General features: G+C 50.5%; 5 protein-coding genes across 5 annotated transcripts; 2 read left to right on the top strand and 3 right to left on the bottom strand.

Moving 5' to 3' along the window:
* Positions 1 to 1,295: 1,295 nt before the first annotated feature.
* Aspvir_000567 (uncharacterized protein) lies at positions 1,296 to 1,623 on the bottom strand (the record flags this gene model as incomplete). Its single annotated transcript, XM_043265702.1, has 2 exons — positions 1,296 to 1,437; positions 1,499 to 1,623. 2 exons carry the CDS (start codon positions 1,621 to 1,623, stop codon positions 1,296 to 1,298), a joined length of 267 nt encoding a protein of 88 aa, XP_043121637.1.
* Positions 1,624 to 3,672: 2,049 nt separating this feature from the next.
* Aspvir_000566 (VIT and vWA domain-containing protein) lies at positions 3,673 to 6,438 on the bottom strand (the record flags this gene model as incomplete). Its single annotated transcript, XM_043265701.1, has 1 exon — positions 3,673 to 6,438. The coding sequence occupies one exon, from the start codon at positions 6,436 to 6,438 to the stop codon at positions 3,673 to 3,675; it is 2,766 nt and encodes a 921-aa protein (XP_043121636.1).
* Positions 6,439 to 7,189: 751 nt separating this feature from the next.
* Aspvir_000565 (putative MFS monocarboxylate transporter) lies at positions 7,190 to 8,573 on the bottom strand (the record flags this gene model as incomplete). Its single annotated transcript, XM_043265700.1, has 2 exons — positions 7,190 to 8,316; positions 8,369 to 8,573. The coding sequence occupies 2 exons, from the start codon at positions 8,571 to 8,573 to the stop codon at positions 7,190 to 7,192; spliced, it is 1,332 nt and encodes a 443-aa protein (XP_043121635.1).
* Positions 8,574 to 17,919: 9,346 nt separating this feature from the next.
* On the top strand, positions 17,920 to 18,727 carry Aspvir_000564 (uncharacterized protein; the record flags this gene model as incomplete). The annotated part of the gene is made up of 3 exons (XM_043265699.1): positions 17,920 to 18,033; positions 18,120 to 18,232; positions 18,283 to 18,727. The coding sequence occupies 3 exons, from the start codon at positions 17,920 to 17,922 to the stop codon at positions 18,725 to 18,727; spliced, it is 672 nt and encodes a 223-aa protein (XP_043121634.1).
* A 1,680-nt stretch (positions 18,728 to 20,407) lies between these two features.
* Positions 20,408 to 20,991, top strand: Aspvir_000563 (uncharacterized protein; the record flags this gene model as incomplete). Its single annotated transcript, XM_043265698.1, has 3 exons — positions 20,408 to 20,639; positions 20,718 to 20,878; positions 20,929 to 20,991. 3 exons carry the CDS (start codon positions 20,408 to 20,410, stop codon positions 20,989 to 20,991), a joined length of 456 nt encoding a protein of 151 aa, XP_043121633.1.
* Positions 20,992 to 22,122: the final 1,131 nt, after the last annotated feature.

Raw genomic sequence — 22,122 nt, 5'->3', positions numbered from 1 at the left:
TTGGTTGAGTCGAAGGAAGTATCTCACCATAGTTAGACCAGTGTGGGCTGCTCCTTCGAATACGCAACCTATAGGCGGCCCTGAGGATGACTGCAAACAAAGCACCTCGCCTCCAACAGGCCCCGAAAATGCGAACACGCATAAGCAGGATAAACATTGCAGCGAAGTGGATGCCAATCAATCAACACCTTGTCTGCGTTCCCACTGAGCACTCCCACTTCGAGCTCCGCCATAAGAGACTTCCCTGGCCACCAGCTACGAAGCCTGTCGCAGGTGGCAATAGGTAATCTGGGCCTGAGCCATCATTCTGCGCAGGTCAGACTCAGGCATGTCCATCCTGGAGCATCCAGAATCATAGGACATATGTCAGAGACCGCTGTTCCTCCTGAAAGTCATATGTTGACCGGCATTGCAATTTTACCACAGAGGAAGCTTCAGCGTACCTAGACGGCGCAGGGATACCTTGCATCCATGACTTATGAAGCATCACCTGCTGCCCAAGCAACAGAGTTCATATTCTTATGTCAGCCGTGTATTGGGCAGTAGGGCCCGCCCGCACGCATGGGCAGCAGATGGGAAGCCTGCAGCGCTTGTGCACTCATCATCAGGCCCTTGGCTTTTAGGTGAGAGATGTTTGCCGTCATTAGCAACCCGTCACTTCTCCACCGCCTGCGTGGCTACATGCACCCAGTGGCTGACATCACAAAGTGCAATGGCGGTAGTAGTCTATGTCAGATAAGAAAGCCCAGGTTAGTATTATGTTGTATGTCAATGATGCCTGGATAGTGGCAGGCCTGCTTACAGCCCATACCGTCTGCGAGATATCCTCCATTCAGGGCTCTCTCGGTAGTCAGCATCTAGTATACCACGAAAGCCTGGTGAGGCTTTAGTGGACAGCACAGGCTAGGTATCCTGATTGTATGATCAGGCCGTTCTCTGAAGTTGCCTTTGAGCTATGGCAGTCCGCCCAGGTCTTTTAATCAAGCCAGTCGACAGTAAACAAGGTCTGGGAGCGTTGTATTCTGGTCATCACAGCATTAGTCTCTGATTAACTGCTCCAGTGGTACAAGATGCGTAATGTAGTACGTGACTACTTACTCATCAGTTGACTCCTCTATTGAGGCTGCAATTTCAGCAATTATCATCAGCCATATTATTCGCGCTATCATTATTAGTGGGCTCTGTGACACCTGCGTTGACTCCGGCCGTTTTCCAGCTAGTCATGAGTTAGTTAGAGTATCAAACTGCCACTTAAGACACGACCTCTAGGCGTAGGAGAAACCAGTATTGATGACTCACGGGTCCCAGCGGCCAGCACCAATGTCTGTTCCATTGTCTTGACTGCCACTATCATCACTGGAATCATTGATAACCATAACCTCTTCTGGTCGCTCAACGGTCTCATCGGGTTTGTCATTAGGACCAGGACTTGCGGACCTCCATTTTGTCAGTTAGCGCCAATCAATTAACACCTTCCTTAGTAGAGTTGATCACTCACTTGTCTGGCTTTCCATCCTGTCCCTTTTCCATTTCTTTTCCAGGTGCCTTGCCCCATCGTTGCGAGCTGCGTATTGATCGGTTGCTGGAGAAGGCCGTTGCGTACTCGTGGTCCCACCCAGGCATCACTTTGATCACCAGCAGCTCGCTCGGTTGTTATAATCGAGCTTCAGGATGCTCCGGTGGTTTCTGATATGATCCAACAAAACGGTGAACTCTTTTGGGGAGACCGGCTGGAACAAGAGCATTTGCTGGGTCTCTGGAAAAGCCATACACTATTAGCAAGAGATTCAGTGAATATTTGGTCTACGGAAATTACCTGCGCCCGGCGCTTTTGACGTTGTACATGCCTTTAATATGTCGTGGAAACCCTCTAATGCAGCGTCTGCCTTCTCAAACTGACGGTACGGTCTGCTGTATACTGTTCGATGGTTTCCTGCCAGAGGGGGTAGATCTGGTCGTACATGCTGAGTGCGCATAGCAATCGCTGTTTTTCTGTTGCATACTCAGGGTCGAATTGGACGTGTTTGTGCCTCCGCGGATGTCGGCGATCTCGTATATTTTGTTCGTGGAAGTACGAAGTAAGACGAATGAAACGTCAGAAGAACGACGATCTAGAAGGCCACTGACTGATACGACAGCGATAATCAAAGACACGAGGCAGGATTTAGTCAATCATTCAAGTCGTCAACCACAGCGACGGCCTTCAAGCGGGGATTTCCAGGCAATCAGTGTAGTCAGTAACAGAACTGGCTCATTCTGCGGCGGACGTCTGACTGACGGAAACAAACTGGTAAACCTCCCACTGACAGTGACGGCCGATTTAATTCCCGGGATCTGGACGCGGTTCTCCTTGTCCTCAGACTCCGATGCCAGAGTCGCCTCGTGGAGCTGTCTTTTGCCGTGCGGTGAGTCTGATTATTGACAGAATCCATCTCTATGGATTCAATTATCAATTGAATAGTGGACAGTCAGGCAGACCACAAGAATTGTGTTGGACTAGGTGACGGCCGTTCCCTCTTCTGGTCCATCAACCGTACCAGCATCCTTCGTCAGTTCCAGAAGGCCTGTAACAGTGCTCTGGGAAAGTTGTGCAAGGTACATTTTGCTCCAGCCTGAATAATGTCTTCAAGCAGGTTAACTCTCCCATCTTGTGGGAGGTATTTGAACGTCTCCCAGGGAAATTCACGGTGCCGTCTTGGCCGAGGGCACGTAGACTGTAAATGAGGAGGTGGTGTCTTGCATCTCCATGAAAATGGCGAGTGTATATGAAGCCCCGTGTGCTTCAATCAAATTCCTAATTCCACCGGTTACTAGCGGAAGCAGACATCCAGATTCTGCAGCATAGCTAGGCCATGTGCTATAAGTATTCGTCTGATGAACCACAGAAGTCAGTACCATATCCGAGAATGTTCATGTAGAGGTGATCGTCTTACTGGAATAATCTTTAATCAAAGTAAGGAATGGAATCGATTTTGTGTGGACGTATGGATATATCAAACAGCTTCTGTATACCAGATTGAGGGAAAGCAGATGAAGAGAGTAGGAGAAGAAGATATCTGAAGGGGGGGCTACAGACTTATGTAGAGTCAGTGCCTTTGGTTAACTAGATGAGAGTGAATGAAATCAGTGAATGCTACAAGGTAATGCCTCTTTATAGAAAGTGAATTGCGAAGACAGTGAATATGGAACAGAGACAGCAAACACATTCCTGTAAGAAAGGAGAACTCAAAGCAGATATTACTTTCATGACCTGGCCACTAAGAGATACAGTATGCTCTCCCTTTACTCCTTGCATTACAGCGTAGGCTAGCTGGATATCATCTCATCATCTATCTATAGCGATGATTGCAGCAGCGGGAGGTATCACTGCGAGGGATTGTAGTTCAAAGAGTGTCCTGTAGGCCAAGCCAATTAAGACACTTAGATAAGAAAGAAAAGTAATAGTAAATGAGATATGGCTATAGAGGAGCTGTATTATAACTAAATCTAAAAGAGAGCCGTATTCACGAAAATCCGTGTTGCCAAAAGCGTCGGTCACCTCATAACCGCGAGGATTGAAACCCTAGCTATTACGGTATACGCATCTGATACATCACAAGAGCATTAAGCTACAACCAGACTAAAGGTACATCATCAAGCCATCCTAACGCCCGAGCAATCACAGTCATAATCTCATACCAAGGCAATGATGTCCTTCTCCATCGCTTTGAGAACATCTGCTTCCTCGCCCATCTCCACCAGTTTCTGTCTCTTCCACCCCTCAGCCTTGTCGTACACCAATTCCCAGACCGAGCGATCATCCGCACATTTGGTGGACAGGTACGTCATTACCAGCATGGTCGCAATGACCGTCAGATTAGACCCTCTGCCATCCTTCTCGAATAGCTTCAGCAATCGAGCTCGAATATCCCGCTCATCTAGCCCTAGGACCTCCATCAGCTCCGTTGACCAGATCCAGTAGCCCTCAAACGACTGCAAGGCGATAATCCTGTGAACTGTACTTGCCCCTCCGGCAGTCTCACTGGCAACGGTAGGAGACGCAGGGGTATACCCGACAGAGCGATCGGAGTCTACGCTTTCCATCTCCATCATATCCCCCTCCGAGACGTGGGCGGGAGAACAGACCATCAGGGCATCAAATCCGAATCCCCTCCTTGGAGCCGGGGGCGGAGGCGGTGGTGATCCGCTCGTATCCAAGGATCTTGCAACTGCAGGCGCCCCGAATAAAGCGAAGCTGGCCAGCGAACTTGAGTTCGACCCTGGGGTTTCCCTTGCTCGTAAACGTGCACTGAAACGGGTCGCTGGCGGTGGTGGCGGTGGCACTATCTTCCTATGCGCTTTTGTGGCTAGCCTCCTGTTTCTGGCGCGAACAGGACCGGGTGCCCCGAAAACCTGATGGACGGTATTTTCTTCTCCAGCAGCTTCGGGGACAGGCAGGTTGGCGATGTCCTTCTCTTTCTCCTGATCCGAAGTGCTGTCTTTCTCTAGGGCGACGAAGGAGGAGTGCTTGCCGGTTACTTGGAACTGTGTGCCGAGTTTCTCGCATTCACGGGCGATGATGCGTTCTTTCGAGGCAGGATGGAGATTCTTGAATGGGTTTCCGTTGCTGGTTGCGCGGGCAAGCCAACCGTGCCCTTCCTCGAGCTCGATCATGACTTTTCGGACGGCAAGTTGGTGGATTGTCTCCCCTGTGCCGATTTCGTCGATGGGAATGCGCAGGACGAGCGGACCTTGCTTTGAAGTGGCGCGGAAAATGAGGGCTTTGGGGGTGTGCATGGTTTCTGAACCCAGGAGGTATGCTGTTGTCCGGATGAAAGGGTAGAGAGGTGGGATTTTGTATGGTGCTTGGATGGTTTGGGGGGGTGTGAGCACCGGCAGGGGTTCTTCGTCCGTCTTCTGCTCGTCCTCCTTGTAGTCTGCATCAAAGAGGGAAATCGGCTGTTGCTTTGTTTCTGTCTCATCGACAGCCATGGTCTTCAGCCGCTCCGGCAGAACGACCTCAAAATCCTCGCCATCGGCATCGTACTCGACATCCAGTTTGTAATCGGAAATATGTGGCGTCAGCGCTCCCTTGAGCATGCGCACCACCTTCCTGTCCAGCTCTTCGTAGTTCACCACCAACTGCGAGAAGCCGTTCCCAGCCCGCGCAATCCCCTCGACGAGCGAATGCGACGCCCCATCACCGATTCCTAGTGAGAAGAACCGTGCACTACTGTCAGCGGCCGTCTCACGGATGAATTTGAAGAGTGCTTCTTGGTTCCAGATTTGCCCATCCGTCAATATCAAGACCTCCAATTCCTTGTCCCTCATCCGACTGTGGACCGTAGCCTCAACGGCCTCCTGCATCTCCGTTCCGCCCATATCCGCACGGACGCCGTCGACAAAGCTCAGAGCTTCCTGGAGGCTGTCGGCATTGTAGAAAAGACTCTGCTTCCACAGAAAGGAGTACGAGCTGCCGAACGAGCAGATATTGAAGCACACTCCTACTGGGAGGCTCTTGAGAAAGACCCTGAGGGCCGACTTGAGCGTGTTGATTTTCTCCACCATGCTTCCACTGCGGTCGATCACAAAGATAATCTCTGGTTTGATGGGCTCAAGCCCGAATTTCGGTACAAGAGTCGTCATGATCGCCCGTTGGTTAGGGAGAGTCGGGTGCGTCTCCAGCATCGCACGGGGCGTGTCGAGTCCATCTGCCTTGACAAGGAGGACAAAGTCGCGCGACAGCGAGGTCCGATCTTCCTTTAGATTGACACTTGCAGACGCCTGCGCCGGATTGAACGCCTTGTCAGACTCGCTAGACACCGACACCCGTCCCAGCGCCACACTCAGCGAATGACTCGTCGACTGGATCTTCCGGATAACAGCCGTACTCTCCATCTGCACGTCCACAGTAATAGAAATACCCTCCACATTTGCCTCCGGCGGCATGGTCATATCCTCCGCCTGATACCCGTACCGCGGCGCAATAGAATTAGGCAGCGTATACCGCACCGCATCAGTCTGCGCATCCTGCTTCAGCTCCCCGACAAGGGTAATCTCTACTACAACCTTCTCTCCAGCCCTGACGTTTCCAAGTCTAATGGAGAATACGTCCGAGGCACTCAGCGAATGGGCCATCAGCGCCGCGGACTCGCCCTTTGAGACGGCATCGTCGTATTCGGCCTTGGCTTGCTTGCGTGGTTTCACGCGGCTGTGCAGAGTGCGGTCGCCGACCTGGCAGTTGAAGTTTACTATGCTGACGCCATCGTATAGCGGGAAGGTATATGAGACTTCTTCGAGGAGGTTCTTGGATGGGTTTGTGTATGTCTGGGTAAGGACCGTTCTGGAAACGGACGAGAGGATAGTTGCGTGGGCTTTGATGCCGATACGGGGTAGGTAGACCGGCTTTGCTTGAGGGAGGGTGTAGTAGCTACATCCGCAGAGATATGTGTATGTCATTTTGGTTCTCATCTGTTGTTGATGGTGAGAGAGGATATTGATCAGTCGGGATGGCTTAATATATACTAGGTGTACTAGTGCAGTAGTGCTTGTAGGCAGCAAGCGGACGAGCCTTGTCCACCAATGAGTCATGTTGGAGCCTAGAATGGCTCAGCCACTGGATTTACAACCTTGTCTACTTTATCAAATAGCGTTCTGATGTAGCGACTTGATATACTTGAATGATGTTATGACTCGCTAAATTATCCTGTTTCGGAAGGCCGCCAGTCATCATTAAACCGACATCGTCTTTTCATCAATACATTCATATCATCATATGACATACACATGACAGATATGCCATTACCTCTTATTGATGACTTCTATTAATGCTTCATGCTCTAGTCTACCAAAGTACCTGCATGTTGCTGTATCTAGAGCTCTTTTTTGTCCATTTTGTGTTGGAATGGAGAATTATGAATGGCTAACAGCGGGTATATATAACGAGATGAACGCGATATAATGGAATCCAACATCCGAGATGTCATCAGGCAGATACAAAGTGTATATCCTTTTCATGAATGTGACAATTAGCGACGGCAGAAAACTACAATATGGATTGCAATACTTGTTTAAATCGTCTCATCACTCTTGTCCCCTTGGCCGACAACTGCTGATAGATCAAGTGGAAGCGACGGTATCCGAGTTCAAGGACTACAGATAAATTCCGAGCAGTAGATTGATCTTCATGTCATGCAGTCAATACGACAGGTCATGCATCACTACAGATTGACCCTCCACTTCCACCTCCAATCCAACAGGGCCCATCGAGCATGACTACACTCACCAGTCCGACCATGAGAACTGCCGAGTAAAAACCGATCAGCACCTGCGGCGTAGTCGACTGCAGCAGCTCTCCTCCAATGGGAACAGTCAACAACACTCCAAACGCAGCGACGCTGTAGATGGTCCTGTAGAATCTCCCATATTCCTCGGTCCGACACAGTTGGCCCGCACATACAGGCGCCAGCGACAGCCATCCCCCAGACCCAAAGCCAAAAACAGCGACGACGGCATACAATGTAGCTTGACCGCGAGAGCCAAACGGGAGCCACACGGTACTCATCACCAACAGTGTCATGACGACGAGCGCCAGAGGAATGTTGAACCGGCCGAGTTGATCCGCCGCTAAGCCGGGAAGGACACGTCCCAAAAAGCTCATGCTGTTGAGCAGGGTGAGGGAGCAGAATTGCGCGTCGAGAGGGAAACCATCATAACGGACGTAAGTAGGTAACAGCGCTGCGCAGCCAAAGATGATAAACTCAAACGAAAAGACCGCCACGGCGAGGAAGCATAGCCGGGGAGATCTGAAAGCTCCAAAATCAACGGTTGCACGACTGCGGTGGCCAGTGGAAAGTCGTCCTTTGACCAGGACGATGCCAGCGGTGTAGCAGCCAACAGCCATGAATGCGATCGTCCGGATAGCCCATGTCCATCCCAGCTGCGGGAAGAGTTTACGCAGCAGCAGAGGGATGATTGCCCCTCCGGTGGAGGAACCGCCCATGCAGAGTCCCGAGGCGAGCGCCCGGCGACGATTAAACCAGTGGCTCAGCACGGCAATGGAGACGGTTGTAAGGACTGCAGATGAGATGCCACCTAATACGCTGAGGCAGAGTACAAAGTGCCAGTATACTCTACATTGTGCCAGCAGAAGGTAGGAGGCAACGTTAGCGAGGGATCCACCCACCAACAGAACCCGCGGACCGTATCGATCAAACAGAGGCCCAACCTGAACTCCAAGGAAAAGAGTCAGGAAGACAAGAATAGCGGTAATCCAGCCCACGTCACGGACGCTGTACGTTGCCAGCTGGTGGGTGCTGATGTCCTGGACCGATCCGACTATCGTATGTCAGTAGCCGTGGTCCGCTAAGATGAATATGAGGATGGATACCTGCAGTTTGAAAGCCAAACGATGGAAACATCATCAGAAATGAGCCCAGAAGACAGGTCCAGGCTTCCCAGCCTCCTTCTGGATAGGCCCAGCTGACTCTGCCCTCCGTTTGCATATTTCCGTCCTGCACCACCAACTGATTGGTGGGTTGGTCATGGCGCATTGGACGCATTTCGTAGGTCTCTGCGCCACTTGAGTGCTGCATCTTGTTTGACCTTCAATCAACTGTCTTGGAAAGAGAGACTGAAGTTGAAGACGTCCTCGTTGCAGAGGAAGTTGTATTTGGTATCGGTGGATCAAATGTTGTCCAAAGGCGCATCCTCACCCAATCACATTGATCTCGTATAACAGAAATGAAAGATCAATCCAAACATTGATAACATACATGACATGTTTATTTGGCTATTCTAGAGGCACTCCGAGTGCAAGTGGACAGCTGCTGTATACCAGGGTGAGGAGATATGTGTGATGAACGGCTACTGACTGAGACAGGACCACTCAGGATAGCTTCATTCAGATTTTTCTTGAGAATGGTAATTGTTTGTGGGTAGCAGTTACTCTAGTAGTATAAGCTGCCTGTTGCAAGAGGCCATGTTCCGGATAGCTTCATGTCTTCTCGTTTGGGTAAGGGAAGTCGCAGGAGGCAGCATTGCATAGACTGCTCCCTGCATACTTTCTTTGCAACAAGTTTTCTACCTTGCTAGACTTCTGACGACATAAATATCTACTAAATCTCTCCTCAAGCATAGATCAACCAGAAACTATATACTTCTTTCGTCCTTATCATATTGTCCTTCGAACTGTGTACCTTGGCCAATTCACTTGCCACCGGGGGGTCTATTCACTGTATTCATTTATTTTCCAAGTATCTCATTCACTATTACATGTCTGCACCCACTTTGTCAATCACGTTTCATCTCTCCATTTCCACTCCCTTCCTTCATTTGCTTCGACAACCTACTTGCTTATGATTCCAGTTCTGCCACATCATGCTGATTTTCCTGTTCTTACTTGCTGATTACTGCTACCGCAATTTGAATTGCCGGTCTCTTCCACTATCTTATACCGGTCAGTCCGAGGAACCTGGAAAGGAAGAGAAAGGCAGAGGCAATGCCGGGAAGGTGAGCATTTCGGTTGACATTTCCTTCCAGTCTGCAAGCAACCTGCTGATTCGATAAAGCATGCGTCGTTGCGGCCTCGGCAACATATTCAAGGATATCTACGTCCGACTGACCGCACCAGTACATCGCAAAATTCCAACTAAGGAAATCCTCGTTCAGAGACGTTGAGTTCTGGTCCTTGGCAGACATGCCGGGGCTGCTCGGGGCGTAGGAAAGCCATGGCGAGCTCTGAAACCACTGTTCTTACATGGTCGAGCCGGTGGATTAAGAATGCGAGGTTGAACTGGGGCCCGCATACGGACACCACTTCCGCCTTACAGATCTCGATGAACGATTTTGAAAGAATCACATGTTGATGAGGGAGGTGGAGTTTGACTGCAACAAAACCTGTTACAGGTTGCCAGCTCAGGCATCTCAAAGTGTGCACAAACACAGGTCAGTCTCCTGCTATTCTACTATACGATAGTGCTAAGACTGAATAGTCTGCGCCTTACACAAACCCACGAAAGAGGCCGGACTCTTGCATGATGTCCGCGCTTCTTGGAGATATTCGGCTTCGACAAGAAGTGGGAAGAGGCTTGTCTGAAGCCAGGATACCAGTGCATCAGTTGCTCTTTCATGCGGTGGCCCCAACCCGATCTGACACAAGAATGGGGTCTGCTGATACAGCAACTTATCTCCGTGTTGTTGATCACTTGGCTCAGACAACGGACGATCTCATACAGCAGCTGTTCCCGGGCTGACAGAGCGTCAACAAGTACGTCTTCCTCATAATTCGAACATGACTCATCTTGCTGCCCTGGATCTGATCTCTCTGGGGACCTTCCATGATGGCCTTGTTTCTCCGCCAAGGAGCACTCCCAGACCGCCAGTTTCCTTGCAGACATTCAGCGCGTTTGCGAGGCTTCCTTGACCATGCTTCAGGCTGAAGGCTCTGTGGTCCCGGCCAATTGTGAGTACTTCTTTCCTATCAGGTGGTGGTCTAGTTATCTTGCTAACACCAATGTCCAATGTCCTAGGAAGGTTGTGTGCTCATCCCTACATCGCCACGTCATACTAACCAGAATGTGGCATCGCAATCAGGCAGGATTTCTATGAGACCACCCATCGTCCTGCCCTTTATGGGCAGTTCACCCGGGAACATAGGGAAATCGTCAACCGGTTAGAAGCCGACGCTGATTCCCAGCTAAAGAAGGCATTCCCACAGAAATACCATCAGCTTGAATTGGCAATGGAAATACGCGGAAAGAACCCTACGACGGGGCGCTCACACAACTATCCTCATCACAACTGATAAGAGGGAACACCATACAAGAAGTATGTGCTCACATCTAATGATCTGTGAGTACCGCGACCATGCTTCGGCAGTGGCCCTTAAAACGCCAACAAGTACCTCCGTTCTACTGTCCCCGTTGAGAACCCAAAACACTTGGAGCTTGAAGTGCGAGAAGACAACATCGCTGAACAGCAAAGAGCTCAAGAGCAAAGAACTAAACCGCCATGAGCTCAGATTTCATTGAGAAATGTCGAAACAGCTATCTCAGAGCTCGCAGCTTCCTTGGCCAAAATACCATTTCGGCAACTTTCTGGGCGCCCATACAGGTAGACAGCTGGCTTAATGGTGGTCCATCCACGCGTTCAAATCAGAGGGACAGACAGACTGTCCAGAGCAAAGTGGAACAGGAAGCTGCCCGTCCTTTGCCCGCCGTTCGGCCTAGGTTGCTCCTCTGGGCATTCCGGTTGAACGCCCTCAGGCAAAACTTGAGATCCTTCTGCTGAACGTGCCTGCGGTCGCTGAGGAAATCTTTACTACCACCAGTCATAGAGACCGAATCACTCTGTCCCAAACATGCCACAGGATAGCTGATATCGTCAGTGCCATGGTGGTTGTGTTCAATGGAAAAACAGGGTGCTTGTGTGAACCATTTTATGGCAAGGATGGCTCCTATACACCAGGCCGCTAAGTCAACGTCAACACAAATCACTTCCTACAGACCAACAGTCTTCCACTGGGAGGGTCACGGGCTCTATCCGCATCAGGTATTGCCACCTGGTAAAGACTCGACCCATTACCCCCTTATTGCATTCGTAAACATGTTGAAGTTTGCGAAGGGGGTTCGGGTTATCGAGATAGTTGATGTCCCTCTCCTATCTCTAGACTGGTTTCGGGTCACACGGTTGAGAGACTTTCTTTTTCTTAAGTCGTCGTGTCTTGTGTTTTGCTTCCCCTGGAGTGCCGACAAGCTGGTGGGATCACCTTTCGATCCTGTTTAGATGCGCCCTAGAAAGTCTCGGATCTTGGGGGAGCCCTTTCTCTACACCTTTATGGCCTTCCGAGAAAATTGGTGTCTGGAGGCAAGAGATTTTCCGTGACTCGAACGATTACATTTAATGGACTTCCTGCAGAGCTGAGAGTGCGCACGAACAGGTGAAGGCACTTCACCTCTACTTGAGAACGGAGTGTGCACGACACGGAATCAACTTCGAGCGTGCCATCCGCCCCAACACGAGAGTCCGTCTTGTTGTCTTTTTTTGTTGGAGGTTTATGCTAGTTGAGCAGTGAACTCGCCCACATCAGGTACCCCAATGCTGTCGCGAGTGCGTTCATTGCCACTACGTACATATAGTAGTGAGCCGAGCCCAACTCAGGGAATACCCGACACTCTTCGCCATTCTGCAACAACAGCAGCCCGGCCTGCAACTACATCTCGTACAGCTCGAGACCATCAACTGCTTTCAGGGTAGGCAATCGAATGTTGTCGTACTCGACCTCACCGTTGTTTCCTCCCTGGACTTTATGCGGGAGGGCAATCGCCTGAACGTCGCTCCGAGTCAGGAGAAACATGCGCTCTATGACATTGGCAACTACAAAGCTATGGATCGACCTAACCGAAAACAGACCCATTGCCATCGTTTCGTCGTCTCCAGTAGAACGGTGGGCTGTCAATCAGAGCCATCATGGCTGGCTGCGAATCCTGCTTTGTGTCTTTGGTTCTCGCTGTGGTATCAGTCAGCGGCCTTCTAGATCTTGATAGATGGCTGCAGATTGGATCGCCAGCTAACGAGCCTCGGGCCTTCGAACTTATACGCAGCAGACTAGCCAGCACAGACAGCTTCTTTATCCCTCCTGATAGACTGTCAACCTCCGATTCACGGGCCGCAGAGGGACAGGAAGATGAATCGGTAAGGCTGCCTAATCTTTCATTTAGCATGATGCTAAGAACCTTCAGAAACCCTATCTCATCACGGAGTTATCGTCTGGTATACTTCAAAGTATCCGAGGGGTGTCGTAAGGGGTTGCAAAACCATCAATTTCTTGTTGATATACGTCGTTTCCACCAAGGTGAGTTCTCGCTGGTGAGACACTGTGTCGATGACGCTGAGATAGAGTAATGCCTATCAAACGCTCTCAGCCTCCTTCACCCCCTGTGGCTCCAAAGGTTGGCTGGACGGCGTTGCCTCACTGATCGGCGGGGCGGTGCCCTCGGAAGAAGCCCGTGAAGTCGAAGATGCCCAGATCGACTTCGACGGGTGAGCAAGATGAACACTTCCTTGCTTGAAGTCCGTTCGTGGCTTCCTTTTGTAACTAGCTGTTACTGCTACCGGTGTCTCCAAGCGCCCGCGTACCGCGCAACGGGTGTACTCCTTGCCTGCTCGGGCTATTCTCCGAGTCATCGTCGTGAGTAGTGCCTTTCCCGGCGGTTCTGTGTCATATGTCGAGGTTACTGAGGCTTGCAGGACTTATTAAAGAAGCACGAATGGGATAACGCCAAAACTTGTTGTTGGTCGCAAAGTCCTTGCGACTCTGTCAAGTTCTAGAAACGATCAGGAATGGCTCAAGAAGACCTGCTTTGAGCGTGACAACTATCAATGTGTTGTCACCAAGTTATGGGATCCTATACCCGAGTCTATCTTTAACCTTCAAGAACAAGGCAAGATGACTTTCAGCACTCAGCTCGCGCATATAATCCCATTTTCTCTGGGACACTGGGACAATGATCGGAAGGTTAGTTTCTGTCCCCAGTACTGTTAAGGACTTTCTAATTAAGTACTTTAGGCGAAAGGTCTCCGCTCCGGTGCTGCAGCTGCTTCTTATGAGAAAACCTTGAGCAGAAGCCCGAATGAGGAACAGACTGAGATCAAACCCTAGGTGATGCAACCACCTGCACTCCAGTATCAGCAATTAGCAACATGGCTAGAGTAAGTATACAGTTTCTACATATCTTTCTTTCTCAATAATCAAAGCACCCTACAAAGCAAAGCAGCACCTGCGTATTTAATCGGCAGCTAATGAGTTTTAGGGCAGGTTATCATACCCTGCAGTTACACATTCGAAAGCCTTGACCAGCGGACAGACCCGTGTACTGTGAAGGACTAGGTATGTGTGTCCTGATCTCCAAACACCCCCAGCTGCTTATCTTTTCATGAGGCCAGTACACTCGGAGCACTTGTTAAGATACAAACTAGGACGAAGAGTTTATTGCTTGGATATGCTTGTCGGATTCTTCTCGGGACAACTGGCACGTTATATGGACGATTTCCCGTGTGTCTTTGGCTTTTATTCCACGTATGAGAGACCTGGCGGGACAATGCTACCAAGACAGAATGAACCCCGAGCAATCAACCAGGTCTCGCTGGTCAAGAAGGATAGCAGGAAAGTCACCAAGCTCACCTGAGTCAATCGCGCCAGCTATTTAGTGGCATTTGTGGAAGAGCTTAGATGCAGCTTCTAACGAACAAGGAGATTAGTCTCCTGACAATACTGGCAGCAACTCGGCTCGAGGATCATGCAGCCTGCGTGTCGTTAGCGAAACGATTTCACGAAGGTCTCCCACCTATTTTGAAGTCTACGCAATCACTGACTATTAAACAGGCATCGAACAGCAGGAACGCCTCTCGAGGACCGTTGTCGCCCTTGCTATGAAACAATCCATGGCAAGAGGCAGATCGACTCGGCGAGGCGGCAGCCAAGCTCTGGATCAGTACAGATCTGTCTACCCACTCGACCCAAATGGATGTGGACATGCTCCGGCTCAATTATCGCCCGGCAGACGACGTTCAGCGACGGTCATACACCATGGTTCCCCGCTACCAACAGATGCCCCTTCTCTACCTCCAGATAACAGGGAAGCTCTTTTGCTGGAACTTACCCAGGCACTTAAGATGTGGGCGATACCCGCATCCTTTTGGGCCTGCCTCTAAGTAGCAGACCTGTCAGCATTAAGGGCTTTCATCCAAGAAGCTCAAGCGGCACCACACTTATGCGAAATGTTATCCAACACCTTCTACACACTTCCCCAGCATCAGAAAATTTCAGGCCTGGAAGACTGCCCGGTATACGTCAAGAATAACCTCAATGAAGAACGGAATGGCTCCTTTGCACTATATCAATGCACTACAAACAGACTGTCAAGATCGCCTAGTTAGAGGCTTGGTGTTTCGTGATAGGTCCAAAAGATCTCCAGACTTACCTCCGAAGTGACGAACTCTTCTGCGAGAGTCCGAAGACAGCAAGGGGACAATGCCAATCGGAGAGCCATTGATGTGTCGGGAAAAGCACAGCCTGTCGCCATACCCTCCAGCGGCAAATCTTTCAGAATATGGATCACATTTCCTTACAACCGAAAGGAGGCTCTTATTGTCCTTTGACACCAGATCTCGCTCATTCAAGAATTCAACGATTCTGTCTTCACCTCCTCCACCAACAGAGCGCTTATTAATTCAATTGAGAACAAGATTGAACAGCAACGTACCGAGAGTCACAAGGACGCCGTTGCCAACAAAAAACTCCTCAGGGACATCAAAGACTCGATACGTGCACAGACCACGGCACACGAATGAGGATCGAGTAACCTGGAGTCCTGGACCAAGATATTTGTTGCCGGAGACGTTCTCAGCTTCTTGATGCCCGATTTTCGTACGCCTCCAGATCAGTTATCAAACATGGCCACCACCATCCAGATGCCTCCCCTGAAGGGGGATATTGCGGTCGACGGCAACTACTTTATGATCGGTTTTTTTCATCTATTTCCTCACGTATCTTGTCCTCCACTCGCCACTCCTTCTGGAATTGAAGACGTCCAGACCGCCCGCCACAGAGCCCAACAGTACGTATACATTATGACGACAAGCTATATTACGTTGGGTTCGCAGAGTACTACGTCCTGTGCGGTTCGCCAGGACAGTGAAGCAATGGCTGATCGGAGACTGGACAAACGGAGTTTGGAGGAATGTGAACCGCGCCCGTCTCTCATTCGGACTGGTTGAAGTGTCGGAAATCACCCAGAAAGAACAAGCGTATATCCTTGACTCCGACGACAGTGGTCTCCAATAGACATTCCCCGACAGCCCACGAGTCTGGAACTTTACATCCCTGGCACGATCCATTTCACAATGAAGCCACCAACAGTTCACGCAGCCTCGGAGCTAATGCTCCGTTCAATCACCGAGCAGCGCAATGTCGGCGACTGGACGTTCCCCTCTGAAGGGGACGCAGGGGAAGCTCTTCTTCCAAGAACAGGAAATGCACGACAATGTGGACGGCTTCAGGTCCTTGCTTGAGAATACTTTGCTGCGAATCCCGATCTGAATCTGAGCGGGAGAACCGATTTCGCCAAAGAGGAACTCAGCAGATTGTTTAACATAGTGACATACAGGCTTGGCTCCATGCATGAAGCCGACTACCTCCGGACGCAAGTGGAAATTGAGTTTCCTAGGTTCTGAAACAGACATCTTGCGTCCGCTGAACCAGAAGGTCATTGAAGTATCCCATTGGCGCCACTAGGATCATATAAGACTTTTTCGTTCAATCTTCGACGTTGATATCTACGAATGGAAGAAAGCGAACTGGCCTGAATTCATCGTTCATAAACATGCGAACGAAGACGACGGCTCAGACATCCAGAAGAAGACATCCGCCGACTCAAGCCAGAATACCGAGGTGACAAGAGGGGCTGAGGCGATCTTTGGCAAAGACCCATTCGACAGCTTTCTTGCTGGCTCCAGATGGGAAGCTCCGAAGGCAAACAGACGGAGACCGCACAGCGCCGTTAGTCGCTCACTCCTAGATCCCGTTCCATTTTCCTCCGGCCGATCCAGGAACCCGGAGCCGATAGCCTCTCCATAAGCAGGTTGTTGTTGGAGATGAAAAGGGAGTACAGGGAAGACGGCTGGTGCTCTGTTCGTGGACCTGCCCCGACGCCTGGTTCAAACGGCGCTCATGCAGTAAACCTGCGTGGTTGTGGGCCTCCCGCCTGGACAGGGCAGCGGCCCCTGTCTGGCCGCGAGAGGGCATTGGTCAGGAGTCGTTCCCACTGATGTTGGGAGATTTCAGTCCGAGGATCCTGATGATGGGGAGTCACTATTAGTGGCCATGAACCTAAAGGGGAGGACTTTGTTCGTCCCTATGTCCATCTCCTCTCCCAAAAATGCTCTCGGCAAACCACCGCTCCATTGTACCTTTGCAGCTGTGGGCAACATCTGCCCTCGTTGCTGCTCTCTTGCACGAGGAAATACATTCTGTCCCGACAGTTTCACGGATCCCATTTGACTCATCAAGATTCATCGTGGACAATTGAGGGCAGCTCTGGGAAGCAGCCCGTGCTGTGATTACACTTCCAGCCATACCAGAGCCACAAGGATTCAAGTCAGCGATCGTGGGGGGTCTAGTACTCCAACACCACGCCCCAGGTTACCGGATGACAAGGGTGAGTCGGTATTCTTGTCTTTACTTGCCAACTCTGCTCACAAACTCACCCTCCAGGATGTTGATATACTGCGTCCCACCAATTAGTCTCCCGATCCAGACCAGTTCGAGGAGAGAGCGCAGCCAATATACTTCACACGCAATCCCAGAAAGTTGATCCAGGTGGACATCATCCCACAGGAGTTGGTAAGTTTGCTTGAAACTTCACACCCTCTGGCATTGGACGAAGGCTGATCAATACCTCAATAGCCACCATACCTTCCATCGCAGTGGTGGGCTGCATTCTTAAAGAGCAGTTGACCCTGCGGTTTCTGAATAATGCAAGACACCATCAGATTCACGCCTACATTCAGCGAAGCTTGATACACAACGATTTTTGAGGGGATTGAGACGATTGGTGCTGGACCATCCATCGGCCTGCAGGCTCCGCGTCCTGCAACCAGTCTCGAGCTTTACCCTACCACGCTAGATGAGACAGTGGTGAACGTGCACCTGGTCCTGCTAATCCAGGAACTAATCAATCTAAAGAGGTCATCCAACTCTGTGATAACTCTCCATTCGGAATACTGGCAGTCCTTGAAATCTCTGCATCCTCTTGATACAACTGTGCGCTCGTCAGCCACGGCCGAAGGACTCGAGGTCAAACAGCGCATATTTCTAACAGTTTGACTAGCTGTTGAAAGGATTTGAGGCCCTTCATCGATTTGTGTCAGCTATTCGATATTATGGTCAATCACTACCGTCAGCTGCTTGATGGGGAATCCCCTCCTCAATTTCCCATCAATCTTGATGGCAAGGCTGGAAATCCAATTGTTAGATTTGTTAAGGTTGCTCTTGTGGTATGAGCTTTCGGGTATATTCGCCAACGCGCTGCCATTGATGTCACTAAACTATCACGTTCGCGCATACGACATCACCATAATAGGCAGAAAAGCCCGTCGAAACTGCGAAGGGTTCAAAGTCTATCCAATGGTGCTTCAGAAAGATGTGCCTCTATTACATTGATAGAAATCGAGGCTGGGATCCCCGGTTCGACACGTACGAACTTCCCTTTTCTGTTGACGTTCGTGCACTGCTAACTGGAATAGGGCGATTCTCGAAAAAGGTGGCCTGCTCGCAGCTCTCGAAGAAGGAGATCCAGTTCTCGACTGGCCTCTCGCCGACGGAGAGGTTATCGAGTCCAAATCGATGCCTTCGAAAACCCCTCGCAAGGAGACCGCAGAGTCCTCGCCTGGCGGGTCTGGCCCTGCTGCTGCGACGCGTTCGAAAGCTGGCAAGATCACGACGAACTTCACTCCTCCTCCGTTCGCGTTGAAAACGAATGTGCCTTCTGATGGTAGCTACAATACCTTTGACCTCCTTCGGTTTGGTTATTTCGTGGCTGACGAGTTGGGGGTAGTTCACCGTCGTTCTGGCACCGTTCCCCTCGCTTCCGAGAAGATTGGGTCTTCTTCCGCCGGTCCTTCGGACTTGAAAAAGGTTAATACCTTTCCTATCGGGCCGCGAGAAATGAGGATTATGAGGGCGCGGTAACTGGCGTCTGGGACCTCATCCTAAACCATTATTTTAATCAAAGCGATGGTTTTGTCCATAGAATACAGGACAAAGTCGAAGGTGGCTATGTTGATATGAACAGCTGCTGGCAAACCAGAACATGTCCGGAGACCGAAAGAGCAACTGCTGAATCGGAATACATTGTTCCAGGCAAGACAACTGCACACACCACGCGGCAATGAGACTCAATCAGCGTCAGAATACTTGCTATAATGGATCGGCAACGCCCTCGGGCAGTCTGGTGCCCACCGAATGGTATGGCTTTGTTCTTCTCCCCATATTACACTCATGGTGCAGAATGCTGATCTTGATCAGGCTTTCGTTTGGCGATTCCTTCAGTGCTGGATCTGGAGCGAGATATTATCTCGATGGTTTTCTCAGCGGTTACCTCAGAACCATCCATGCAGCTCAATAAGCCGCTAGAGGGATTGGTGTGCCAGCCGCTATTCTTCAAGTACATCCTTACGAACTGGCTGCAGATTGACATCATCCCTCATTATCTGGTACGGTGCATGCCCCAGCCAGATCGTGAACTACCATAAAGAACTGTCCCGCCTTCTTCAGAGGTTTAGGCTCACTCGTCGCCCTTCTCTTGCTTCGATCAACAGCCTCTAAGTTGGTCAGGCTATGCTGCTTCGCACCCTGTTCCTCACCCTCGTGAACTGTACCCATCACTCACACGACTACCGTATCTCTGCTGCAACCCCAGTTGGAAATCCTGGCTCTTATCGACCAGCTAAAGCGCCGCATCCACGAAGCCAATGCCATTGCTCTGTTCGCTGCATAGATGAAGTCGAACTAACGATGGCAGCCGCCAATACCTACCTACCTGCGTACGTGGTGACGCTGGAAGACGTGGACTTTGTGGACTGAGCCATCTGCCGTTTGTTGCCCTTTGGATCTTCTTGCCTACAAGGTCCACTGCTCAAGCATGCGATCCTGCCCGGACAAAGAGAACAGGACGCCCAGGATGCGAGGATGATCTGGGAAACGGTATACGGTCTGGAGCTTGTTTCCTTCAGAGTCTTACCAGAGCTGCAGCAAGGACACTCATTTGTTCTCTAGAACTCAGGGAGTTTACGTTGGACCTTCTTGCCTACAAGGCCCACTGCTCAAGCATGCGTTCCTATCCAGAAAAAGAGAACAGGACGCCCAAGATGCGAGGATGATCTGGGAATGATATACAGTCCGGAGCTTGTTCCACTCAGAGTCCCACTTATGGCTGCAACGAGGACACTCATTTGTTCTCTACAGGCGATGCCAGAACTGCAGGGAATTCACGTTACGATTGGCCATCTTTTGGGGACGCATCAAAAATCCAGCATGGGAAGGGAGAGAGAGAACGGTTAAAGTAGGCAGATTCAAGACAGTCCGACCTGGTAGTGGTCGGTGCCGGAAATTGCCATTCACGAAGCTGCGCGCGTGACGGAACCCGAACTCTGGCCCATGCTTGCCTGGTTCACACCGCGAGCCATTCTGCTAGTTGGTGACCATCAGCAACTGCGGCCATCACTAAACGCGAACACATTGAAGAGGTCGATAGAAGGGGTACCACAGTCACGGGCACTCCAAGGCCCCTCGTGTTTAGCCGCCCTGAGGAAAATCCTTTCCAGAGTCAGCTTTCGATATCACTTTTCGCACGTCTTAATCTGAAGGTTCATGGACCTGATGTTCACCGAACAGCACCGCATGGTCAACCGACTTTGCAATATGGTCAGCGGAATGTTCTATGTCTCCCAGCTTTCCACCACCGAATCCCTTGACGACAGTGTTAGACATCGGCAGAAACTCGATAAACATGGCCATAATCAACTACCATTCTGGAGCCCCACCGCGTCGGAAACCGACCTTATCAAGTCCCTTCTCGTCAAGTCCTGTTTTTATCATGGCTGTAAGTAACGTTATGGGATCTTCACAATCATTGCTTAATGAAGGTAATATAGGGTTGCAATACTTGTGCTGTGACCAGCTGTGTCAGCGGCTAGGAGTGCTCAACACTCAAGAATCTTTGCTACACCTGCCCCAGTTATCGACAATGAGCGTTTAGAGCTCAATCTCGCGCCGTTCGAGGAAGACTATGGTTGTCTGGACTTGCTGTTTGAGTTTGACCAGTTTTCCTACCAGCCATACGTGAGTTGTCGTTTTTCCATCATAGGCACACGCTCACTAATAAATGCCAGGTCCCGCTGCTTCCCAATCCAAAGACCAGAAGGCCAAATAAAAGGATGATGCGCAAAAGCTGATTCCTGTTTGTGCTTGAGATTCGGATGATGCCAAGAATTCAATGGGACTCCGTGGAAATACGGTCAATTACATCTGAGAAACATAGGCCTTGATGGCAGAACCCCGTGGCTTGATTCTGTCATCTCTAGGCCCGGCACCGGCTGGTGCTATCGAGAGGAACTCTCCTTTGCGCTTACTAAATGTCTTGGAGGTGTCGAAAGCCTACAGAGTCAATGATCACTAACCATACCAATACTGGTACCCCATGACCTCTGCGGACGTGGGGGACCATCAATGATATGAAAGATACGCTGGTGGTTCAGACACAGCAGGGGATGTTCCCATCTTAAACCAGTCTCCGAATACCCATTCTGCAACTGAACGATGCATGGTGAGTAGTTCGGGATCAGTTTGAGACTGCTACGGAGTCGTCTATCTTGGCCTGATGTGTGGTCACCTCTGTTCTGCACTGTTCCCGGACACAGTCAGGGAGAATTACAACGCCACCTGGAGGGAGGGCTTTGAGCAGGTGCGACGATATATGAGACACATGGTGGCTCAGCACCCATGTCGTCGTCCCCAATACAGCCCTATCCCCGTCGGCAGATGTGTCGAATTCTACAAGTGGACGCAGCCAAATTTGCCCCAGTGCTCTACGCCGGCAGGTATGACCTATTGGACTATTCTGCCACCATTCATGAGCGCCTCATGAAGATCAGGGAGGAGCGCCTTGGTTGAGCGGCTGAGCGGTAGTTGAGTGGCTCGAATCCAATGTTGGGCAGACTACATCTTCTGCCAGTTCCAGTGGGAGATCAACCGGACACCTCTTTAGCATGTATCGTCTGCCCGCAACATTTATAGAAATCAAAGAATACTTTCTCGATTTGGGACTTTCCTCTGGCCAGGGCAGGCAGTTCTATGAAACTTCCGTGGAAGAATTGCTTCGTCATAAAAGACGCTGCCAAGGCATCACTAGACTCAGATCAGCCCTTCGAGTTTACTATTTGCTTATCTCTACAATGGAAGTCAAATTCAATGAAGCTTCTCATCTTGGAAGATGACAGCCTCTTGGAGCCGCCCCTCAACCTGAACACTCTTTTTCAGGCGGTAGGCCGGGTGCACCGGCTTGGGCAGCGCAGCTGCCAAAGGGT

The sequence above is a fragment of the Aspergillus viridinutans genome (genome assembly GCF_018404265.1).
Source record: "Aspergillus viridinutans IFM 47045 DNA, scaffold_1, whole genome shotgun sequence".
NCBI lineage: Eukaryota > Fungi > Ascomycota > Eurotiomycetes > Eurotiales > Aspergillaceae > Aspergillus > Aspergillus viridinutans.
This window is presented reverse-complemented; position numbering and strand designations above follow the sequence as displayed.